The following is an 11,447-nucleotide window of genomic DNA, read 5'->3' on the forward strand; positions in this document are numbered from 1 at the left end:
TTAGGGTGAGAGAGGTTATTTATTATTCTTGTAAACTTGTAATCTTGTTCTAAGAGAAAGTGAAAGAATAACAGTTATAACCAATTATTGTGTTCCTCTTCTTCCGTGTCTTTATTCATCCCTTATTTTATACTTTGTTCGTGGCATTGAATTCACAACAATTTACATAATACTAACCAATCAAAAGATAAATAAGATTCAATGTTACAGAAATATCTCATAAAAAAATAAACCATACACGTTAAAGACTTATATTTTATATAAAAAAATGATGAATTTAAAATAACATATTTAAATTAAGATATAAGTTTGAATATACGTGTAATAATTTGAATATGACTTCAGTTTGACGAGAAATTCGCTAAGTTTCAATTCCACTGTGAATTTTCTTTAAATTTAGATTTTATTTGATTTTAAAAAGATGAGAATGAGATGAATATTGAGGAAGGATACCCATACTCACTCTGAACTTGTTTTATTGATAATTTATAATATTTAATTTTGATAATTTAAAGTATTAATTATTTGACTAATGTATTACAGTAATATTTTGATTTTTAATTTATCATTTGAAATATATGTTTGAAATAATTTAATATTGTAAAATCTATCTACACCACCTCATCCTGTTGTCTGCCCAAGGGAGAATGTGGTTTTGATGGTATTAGTTAGAGATTAAAGAGAGTAGATGATGGTAGTTACATGCTTGAGTTTGTTTATTTACTTTATTGCTTTTGGCATAAAAGCAAAAGCGTTTTAGGTACAAATCTGTTAAATTGAGTAGAACAATAAATTAACAAAAATAAGGGTAAGTTTACAGAATCAACTTGCCAAAATATTTGGCTCAAGTAATCTAAAAGCAGGTATATTTTTATTTTGCTGCAGTAGTACTATATACTTTTTTTGTGATGATTATCAACTACTAGTAACTACTAAAAATAAAATAGTTTAAAGTGGGGTTAAGGTCAAATTTATGGTAATTTTTCAGGTGGTTTCCACATAAGCAAGAGCAATGTACAAAGTAGGGTTGGATGGTTTAACGTATTGGTAATCAAACTTAAACATATTCATGTTGGGAAAACCAATCACAAAATGAAATGATCAACAAATGAATAATGAATAGAGTGAGAGAATTAGAGAGAACTAGGGTAAAAATTATGATTTTTATCATTAATGATCTAATATATTAATGATCTAATATGGAGGTTATATACAACAACACATCAATGTAATCAATTAAAATAAAAAATAAAATTTCCAAACATGTAATCGATTATACCAAAATTATAATCGATTACATGATGCTACTACCTCAAAACTAAAAATTGGAGGGGTGGTAATCGATTATACAATCAATTACACCAGCGTGTAATTGGCTACAAAATTAATTACACGTAGGGATGACAACGGGTAGGTTGGGTGCGGGTCTCACACTACTCAAACTCGCACCCGAAATCACCACTCAAACCCGGACCCAAACTCAAAGGCTATTCAGATGGAAAAATAACACTCACGCTCACATCTGTTGGGTTCGGGTTTTTCCAGCCGAACCCGCAGCAAAACACATAAAATACAACAACAACATTGAAATTTTCAATCAATCCAAACGGGTGAAAAAACACCATAGAATTAAAATATATTTAGGGGCATAAAATACAACAGCAACATTAAAATACAACGTAGAATTATATATATTTAGGGGCATTTATGTAATTTCAGGTTTCGGTGCGGGTTTCACAATATCCAAACCCGCACCCGAAATATCGGGTGGCACCCGAATCCAAAGCCAGTCATCTCGGATTTTCATCCATTGACTTGGGTTCGGGTGTAGGTGGGTCTCACGGGTTTAAGTCTTCCTGCCATCCCTAATTACACGACGCTTCTGTTTGATTCTGATGGCTACTAAAAAGAGTGGTAATTAAGTACACTGTCGATTACACCAACATGTAATCGATCACACAATCGATTACATGACGCTTTTGTTTGATTCTAACTGTTAGTGAAAGGGGTGGTAATAATTACACCCTGAGTGTAATCGATTACACCAACTTTAATTATCATTTTTCATAACACACCACTAAAATTCAAGTCCTCAAAATCTTTCATACTCATGTACTTCTTCAACCTCTTGAACACTTCAATTATTACTTCTTTGGTTAGCAAATTGGCCACTTGATCTTCACTTTTGTAATACCCTAACTCCAATTTTCCTTCACCCATAAGCTCTCTCAAGTAGTGAAATCTCATCTCTATATGCTTGCTTCTCCCATAAGCAATGAGATTCTTAGCAAGGTTTATATGGGAAACCTTGTCTATCATTAGAGCCACAATCTCATTCTCTTTGCTGCAAAACTCCTTCATTAAATTCATCAACCATAGAGCTTGACATGTACACATAGACAATACAATATATTCAACCTTGCAAGAAGAGAGCGCCACAACTGGACCTTCTTAGAACACCAAGATATTGGTGTTTCTCCATACATAAAGATATATCTAGCAATGAATTTTCTGTCATATTTATCTCCACACCAATTTAAGTAGGTATAACCGAGCAATTTGCAGCTTCTACCTTTTGCTATTGTGGGAAATAGAATTCCGCAGCCAATCGAACCTTTGATGTATCTTAAAATTCTATTGATTGTCGCGAAGTGCGACGCCTTTAGCTTCCACATAAATCTGCTCATTGTGCCCACACAAAATGCCAAGTCTGGTCTCGTATTGCACAAGTACCACAATGTTCCAATCAGCCTCCTGTACTGCATTGGACTAATATCTTGCTCATCCTCATTCTTTGACATCTTCAATCTTGACTCCACAAGGGTAATTGTCACATTACAATGCCCCATTTCAAACTCAATATCTCAAGCATATCTTCTTTGATACATGAGCAGTCCCTTTTCGGACTTGTAAAACTCAACGCTGAGGAAATATGTCATGAGACCAAGGTCGCTCATCTCAAACTCCTTCACTAAATACCTCTTGAACTCAATTATGTAACCTTCATTGCTGTTTGTAATCAATAAATCATCAACATAGAGATATAGGATGATCACTTATTTTCTTGTATCTTTCTTAACATACACACCATTTCGAATACGCATTTATCAAATCCCATCTCCTTAAGAAACCCATCAACTCTTTTGTTCCAAGATCTTTGCTCTTGTTTCAGCCCATAGAACGCCTTCCTCAATATATATAACTTGGATTCCTATTTTTTTACAACAAAACTAGGTGGTTATGCCACCTCATATTCCCTAGCACATGCTCCTGCACAAGACAACCAGACTGATAAAAATTAATATTATAATTATTGTCTACCAATTGACCAATAGACAATAAATTAGAAGCAAGTCCAGGTGAGACAAATACATCTCAGAAATCAGAGTTTATGCCACCAACATTAGTGATAGATAGGGTTTTACCATTAACAATTTGAATTTCTTGATTCCCATGATAAGATTGTAAATTGTGGAAGTATTTAGAGGAACCTGTCACGTAATTAGATGCACTAGAATTAAGAAAACATGGATGAGAAACATTACAAGACTTACCCTGAATTCCCAAGGCTGAAAGAGCATAAAGTACCATTTGTTGAATCATTTTAAGATATGGAGCACCACCATTAGATGTACCAACAACTGAAGGACCAACTGCAAAATATGTAGTCACGTGGAATGCTTGCACTAAATGTTGTGTTGGTCGTGTAAGACGTGTGGGACAATCACATATAATAAGACCTTGTTGTTTGCAATCATTACAAAAATTCTTACTGTAGTTACGAGCAACATGTCCAAACTGTTTGCAAGAAAAACATTGGACACGTCGCATATTACGACCTTTACCTCTACTTTGAACATCATATACAATTGCCATAAGTTTAGAACTGACAACATCATGAGACATGGTTCCTTGAGTATAATAGTATTACTGAATAGACAAATCACCTTGTTTGTAGTTGGCTATGTCTAGCTCTAACTTAAAACATTTTTCCGAATTGTCCTGGTTGTAAATGCGCTTCAGATAATTCCACATTTCTTGAGTAGTTGAAAAAGAGTGCAAATTATTGATCATCTGAGAGCAAATACTATAGAGAATTTAAGTGATGATTTTAGCATCTTTAGTTCCCCAGACATCTAAAGTAGTTTTCTCCGTCGGTGCCTTAGAAACATCATCTAGATGACTCCATAATCTCTTTCCTTTAAGATCCATATTTAACTGAAATTCTCATGCAAAATAATTATTTCCAGTAAAACGGTTACAAAAATCATTCTTTTCATTTTCCATGTCATGTTATAGTAACACTTTTACTCTAAAGTATAGAATAAATCACCGTGCAACAAATCTTTTGTTTTTTTAAACAGAAATAATTGAATATATATTAAACTAGTAATAAAACCATGAGCAACAATACAGTGAAACAACCGCGAACACTAGTGAAACCAGAAACCACGAACAGTCAAACACAGAGCAATCACCCAGAACAATGATCACAAAACAAAGTCGTCGAGAATACCAAAATAGGGTTGTCGAGAATAGCGAAACTGATTCGCTGAGGATACTGAAATAGAATCGTAAATCATAATTTGCTATTGAACACTGAAAAATCAACGATCACCGAAACAAATTCAATCACAAGCAAACAAACAAGAATCAATTGTGATAAATACCGACTCAAGATCACAAAGCAGCAACAATGACGAAATCACGAGACGACAACCAAAAACTTTCTATTGATAAAGAAACGATTTCGAGACAAATATGAACGAGGAACACGATTTTGAGAGCAGTCCTGTGGGATGTCGCTGCTCCGCTCAGATAAAAAGGATTCACAAGTTTGATCGAACCCTTATGATACCATGTCAGAAAAATTGACTTGATACATTTTTCTATTGTATTTCATTACTATATATATATATATAGTCAATAATTACAGGTAATTACAATTCCCAATTCACAATAGATAATTATAATTCATTATGACTAATCTTATATTCTAGGAAGTTAAATTACTTACAATAAAGGCAAGTATTAATTCCTCTCCGTCCCGTCCGTAACAATTGTGCCTTTACATCTTATCATCCTCATCTTTCTTATTAGTTTATCTTGGCTTGTGATGGTGGTGACTGAAAAACATTAGATTATGGCCAATGACAAACATGATAGCACAAAATCAACGAGTCGTTTTACAATTTGGTTACGATTTTGCATTGATCTTGCTCGATTTTGTTACAATACACGATTCTACATAAGATCTGGATCGTTAAGAGAGTGCTAGATTGCAAAATTATAAAATTTTAAGATTTAGATCGAGATTTTAACAATCAATTCTTATAAATAAAGTGCCATATTACATATCACTCTATAATAAAGATGGCCAATTCACATTTTTGTTACAAAATTGAACATAAGAAAACTGAAAAGAAAAAAAAACTTTATTGTAAAACCAAAAACATCATCAAAATAAGAAGGAAAACATATGAAATGAAACTAGTCTCCTTAGTCTTTGGTATTGGAAGCAACTCTATACTTATAAAGAGCAGCAATGAGATCATCAATATATTGATCATGAAGATCTTTAGAACTGAAAATCTTCCCCATCTCTTTAGCATTGTTCCTCAAACCACTTCCTTCCTCATCCACAATAGCCAACCTCAATGTATGAGCCACAGCTTCCCTAGTAAAGGAACCATCTTCCTCACTCCTCGGTACCGCCATAGCCACTTCCTTTTCCTCTAAAGCCCTCGAAAACAAACACTGATCAAGCAAATAAGGCAGTGTGACAAGAACATGTCCATAATGAATCATCTCAATAACAGAACTACAACCACAATGACTCATACATCCATCAATAGCTCCATGAGCTAAAATCTTAACCTGAGGCTGATAGGATCCCGAAATTCCGAAACAGAAATTAAAGAAACAAAGCGGTAAAACTTTAGGAAATAAACTGAATTTGATTAAGGAAGAAATATTAAATGCAGAAAGGGAAGAATCCCAATCTACCCCAGAGCCAAGCTCCTACAGAGAACAATATTCTCTGTCCATAACTAAAACAAATGATTTCTCCCTGATACCTCCACTCTTCCTTTCTGCCCTCTTTATAACCCACTCCACTCATTCTCTCTCCTGTAACTAACTATCCCCTCTAATTCTCTACTTTGGATTACTACAAATGGGCCTAAGCCAATTGGGCTTACACATACATATTTGGTCCCTAACAATACCACCCCCTTAAAATGTGCCTTGTCCTCAAGGCCGAGAAAAAAGAATTCACTTTCTAATAGATGCTGCCTTGTTACAACCTGCAGTATTGAATAGACGTTTTGTTTGCTTGATAAACTCTGCTTTTCCACTAGAGGCTTCCTCCCTTGTTGGTGCTGACACATTTGTACACTCATAGTAGTTGATCCTTGTGTGGTTTGGGCATGAACAACTTCCATAGACCCTATACGTGTACAACACAATAAAAATTGCAATGAGTTGTTACTGCCATTCCAACTTCCATATTGTAAAATCTGGTGCTTCCCCATAAATACATTCTCCAATGGTGGGTTTAAGAAAACACATATGATTGATGTGAATGGTGGGGACATTGAACCAATCCTGAAAAAACTTCTTTTCCACTGAACTAATAATTGACCCATGGCAGTTATTCTAAAAACTCTCCTTGTACAGTAGTTGAAAATTAGGGTCCTTCCACCTGGGTCCCACTGTTTGGAGGTTGATGATCCAGTTTCAACTCTTTGAACCACCCAAACAATTTCTTCCTCTCTACATTTGCAATGCAGCCTGCTACTTTTTTCAACTTGCTGAGTAAACAGACCCTCATCCATTACAACAACTCGATCCACTTGAATAACAAGCTTATTTGATGCTTCCAGCCTAACTAGTGTTGCATCTCCGATACTCTCCAGCATCATGGCAACACCATTTGTTATAGAATTTCCAAGCAACAAAACAAAAGTTGCAGCCCTAACCACGTTAATGGCAGTGAAGGAAGAGCACATATACTCATTTATCATGGACTCCAGGTGTGCACTGTGATCATTTGTGTATTGGAATAAACTTTCATTGGTTACATGATATATTTCCATATCCATAAAGTAGGAAATAAAACTTTTAAGTCTATCAAGTAGCCACTGAAAAATTGAGAGATATTGAGTGAACAAAACATACGTGGAGGATTGCTTCATTGCCTTCTCAAATTTTCTATACTGAAATTGGGAATTACCATGCAATGATGGGAGCAAAAAATGCCATGAACCATCCAAGGTATGTACCCACTTGGCAGTAGCATAGGTAGACATCTGTAAAGCACTTAGAACCTTAACATCTTTATATACCCACTTGGTAATAGCATAAGTAAACATATGTGAGGCACTTGGTTCATTGACATCTTTCTCAACTACTAGTAGTGAAAGGTGTGGTAATTTACCTTCTATACTTTGAAATATACTACTCTCTTCATAGTCTTCAATAGTGTTGAAATGCAATACTTCTTTAAAGGCTCTAGTTAGGAGGGGCGATGGGAACACATAATATATTTGGTCAACACAATTTTTTTCCCAATTTTCAAGTGGTCTGTCTTGGGTTGGGTCCCACATACTACAAATCCATTTTTCTTTAACCTGATAACTATCAATAACTTGGGCCAGACCCATTTGGTTAAAGAATTCACCCAACTTACATAAAGACAAGTTTGCCCTTTTATCACCCTCTTTCATTCGGGTCGGATCTTCTATCACACACACCCATTCTAACTCGTTCTTCATCCTTGTTACTACCCGGCGAATAATGATTGAAGGTTTCGATTGAGGAAGGATTGTCGCACATATACCTCCAATCAGAATCGGCGCATCTGGCGGCTTCGGTGGTGGATTCGGTCGTGGAAAAGTCGCATTGAGTTGTCCAATATCCAGCAATTCGAATGGCTTTTGCTGCCCTAAAAGTAACGATGCTTGGTCAACCACTTTAGGGCTAGAATCCGGTGATTCTGACGGACGTAATTCCCGGGAGAGTAGCTCAGGTGGCTTTGGTTCGAGTAAAGTCTTCATCGGTGAATCCAAGTCCGGCGGTGTCGGCGACGGATGTGGCCCAAACTTAAACACCTGATTTGTTCCTCTTTGTACCTCCTTCACTTCTTTCATTTCCGCGATCTTTTCTGGCTGAGGTGTTAACCTTGGTCGTAATACATCGCTAGACGTAACTTCTCCAGTATTGTTCATCACCTCTAGGACCGATACATTCTCGCCATCCTTTGACTTTGCATCATTGTCTACCGTCTTATTCAGAATGTATCCATGGCTTTCTTCCTTCTTAACTTCTGCAACTTCCATCATCTCCCACAGATCTGGGATGAATTTCATAATAAAAGCCTTTTCAAAAGTCTTCCATGTGACATCCTGTTTACCTTTCTACCAAGAGAGCCACCAGGTAAAAGCATCCCCACTCAACCCAAATGCAGTAACCCATCCCACCTTTCTTCCTTCACCAAGCCAAGTATTGGCCTCAAAATATCGATCTAACTGGATCAGCCACCAATAACCATCTCCCGTTCCGTCGAATCTAGGAACCACCTTTGTCGACATCACTGGCTCCTCGTCGAATCCGGTAGGTCGGACCATTGATAGGATCCCGAAATTCCGAAACAGAAATTAAAGAAACAAAGCGGTAAAACTTTAGGAAATAAACTGAATTTGATTAAGGAAGAAATATTAAATGCAGAAAGGGAAGAATCCCAATCTACCCCAGAGCCAAGCTCCTACAGAGAACAATATTCTCTGTCCATAACTAAAACAAATGATTTCTCCCTGATACCTCCACTCTTCCTTTCTGCCCTCTTTATAACCCACTCCACTCATTCTCTCTCCTGTAACTAACTATCCCCTCTAATTCTCTACTTTGGATTACTACAAATGGGCCTAAGCCAATTGGGCTTACACATACATATTTGGTCCCTAACAGAGGCGCCCATGTTTTCCAAACGATCCCTCGCTCCTTCGTTCGATCCTCAAATCCTTCCGGTAACTCAAGATTACCTTCTTTCTGAGTCTTCAAAGCCCAAAAGAAAGGTAAACCCGAAAGCTCAATTCCATGAGCTAATTCAGTTAAATCCTGTTGACTCAACTTTAACTCACTCCCGAATCCGATATAAACAACCGAAGATAACTCTCTTGAATCCAACCATTCTTTAATTTTCACCCATTCGGGATTACTCTCTTCCTCTTCAGCGTCTCTTATCTGCATAGACGGCGGAAGCAACCCAACAGGAACAACAGGAACCTTATACTGACCAGAGATATAATCCAACCATTCACCTTCAAGCTCTCTCGAAGTTCGAAGAAGAAAAAGATCGCAACTCGAATAAGCTTTCTTAAGATCAAAACTAGGCATTGCACCCGATTCATCTCTTAAAGCTTTGTAAGCCCTAATAATCTCATAACGTTTAAGATGGATAGTTGTTTGAAACGGAACCCATTTCGGAGGACAGCACATATCTACGAGTTTGTAGTCAGGCCTTATTTGATCCTTAGGTGGATCAAAGAAACACTTGCTCCAAGCTGGTGTAAGGTTGTAATGAGCAGAAGCAATGTTAAGCGATTTCGCTATTGGTGCTAACCAACAAGAAGAGAAATCGTAGAAAACCCAATCGGGTTTCGAGGTTTTGAGAACCTCGGTGACATCGTTTTCTAGGCCTTGGTAAGCGAGTTGAAGGTAACGGCTCATGTTGGATGGAATGTCCATGGTGTTTTCTGCACCTGGTGGGAGGTGTTGTATGCATGGTAATGGTAGTTTGATTAAGTTGATGAATGGTTGACTGGTTTTGGGAGGTTTTGGGATTAGATCAATGTTTTTGGGAGAGTTGATGAAGGTGATAGTGTGACCGTTTGAAGCAAGAATTTTGGCGAGTTCGAAGTAAGGGAGTATGTGTCCCATAGCTAGCCATGGAAGCATGACAATGTGAAGAGGTTTGTTTTCAACAACGTTGTTGTCGTTTGAACCCATGATGATGAGTTGGATTTGGTTGGAAGAGTTGAAGATATGAACGTGTTGGAAGATTATGAAAGAGTTGAAGATATAACACTCTAATAATTTTTTTTAATTAATTTAAAAAATCAATAGATTATTTTCCAAGTAAAACAAAACTAGCTCTGAAAAAATTAAAATAAAACTTGTTATGTATTATAAAATATTGCCACGCGAGGCACTAATCCAAAATTATTTGATTTGAATAATGTACAAATTGGTGCGTGAAATTAATTTAAATAGTATTGCTCCTCCACAAGAACCTCGCATTGATTATTTTAGTTTAAAAGTTTGGGTTTTGAGATTGGTACATTTTGTTGTGTTATGCCTAGGGGTGATCGCGGTGCGGTTTGGGCGGTTTTGACGAAAAAAATCATCCGAACCGCAAGCGAAAAAATCGTGCGGTTTGGTTTGGTTCGGTTGGCTTTTAAAAAAAATCCGAACCAAACCAAACCAAACTAATGCGGTTTTATTCGGTTCGGTTGGTTCGGTTTTTACAAATATTTTATTGAGTCATACATACACATATAGATGACAACATAATTTTGTAATTAGACATTCATACACTATCAAATAACAACAAAACTCGTCATATTTTGACAACAACTTTCCATTTAATATGTAAAAATTAAATTAGACAAAAGTGGAATATTAAACATAAAATAATAGCATAAAACAATATAAAAGAATATTATAATGAAACAAAAAAATAGAAGAGACGAGAGGTAGTGAAGGTGAAAAAGAAAAAAAGTTGAGAGATTAGAGAAGAAGATAGGCGATAAAAACGAAACTGAATTACGGAATATTTACATAAAAATGAGAAGGTGAAAATGAAAGAATATAAGAGAGTAGAGATTATAGAAGAAGAGGGAAGATGTATGTGACAAAGAAGGTGCGATAATATTATTAGAGATTTGAGAAGATCAGGACTGAAAATATATGTGTAAGGATGAGAAAAATTGTTTGTAATCATAAGGCTAACGTATAAAAGGTTTAAGTTTGGGTTCGTTGTGAGTAAAGTAAAAGTTAGGTTGTAACATAATGCGGTTTGATTCGGTTTGGTTTGGTTTACAAAATACAAACCGCAAACCGAACCGAACCGCGCGGTTTTGTTAAATGATGACCCAAACTAATCCGAACCAAATGCGGTTTTTTGCGGTTTCGGTTTGGTTTGGTTTGGTTTGGTTTGCGGTTTTCTATTGGGTTGGTTTGGTTTTGAGCACCCCTAGTTATGCCAACAATAATATGAGAAAGAAAACATTGCATATATCTCGAGGCATTGGATAGTATATTTTCTTTGTCAAGCGACGCATTTTATATAGCCTAAACACTTTATTTTAATTTTTATTGTGAAGTTTGATAATATTAAAGCATTGAGAATATTACGTAGATATACTAATGATCACATCTCATGAATT

The 11,447-nt window shown here is 36.1% G+C and overlaps 1 protein-coding gene across 1 annotated transcript; it reads right to left on the minus strand.

Annotated features, from left to right (window-relative positions):
• Positions 1-5,499: 5,499 nt before the first annotated feature.
• Positions 5,500-10,008, minus strand: LOC131598851 (soyasaponin III rhamnosyltransferase-like). The gene is made up of 2 exons (XM_058871425.1): positions 8,950-10,008; positions 5,500-5,883 (listed from the first exon to the last, which is right to left on the minus strand). Exons 1-2 carry the CDS (start codon positions 10,006-10,008, stop codon positions 5,500-5,502), a joined length of 1,443 nt encoding a protein of 480 aa, XP_058727408.1.
• Between the last annotated feature and the right edge of the window lie 1,439 nt (positions 10,009-11,447).

The sequence above is a fragment of the Vicia villosa genome, linkage group LG1, assembly GCF_029867415.1.
Source record: "Vicia villosa cultivar HV-30 ecotype Madison, WI linkage group LG1, Vvil1.0, whole genome shotgun sequence".
Lineage (NCBI taxonomy): Eukaryota > Viridiplantae > Streptophyta > Magnoliopsida > Fabales > Fabaceae > Vicia > Vicia villosa.

What these genes read in the sequence shown, in the direction of transcription:
- LOC131598851 (XM_058871425.1), bottom strand. Translation starts at nt 10,008, where the DNA reads ATGGGTTCAAACGACAACAACGTTGTTGAAAACAAACCTCTTCACATT. An exon ending in CTCTGTTAGGGACCAAATAT is followed by an intron (nt 5,884 to 8,949) that starts GTATGTGTAAGC and finishes GGATCCTATCAG; the next exon opens with CCTCAGGTTAAGATTTTAGC.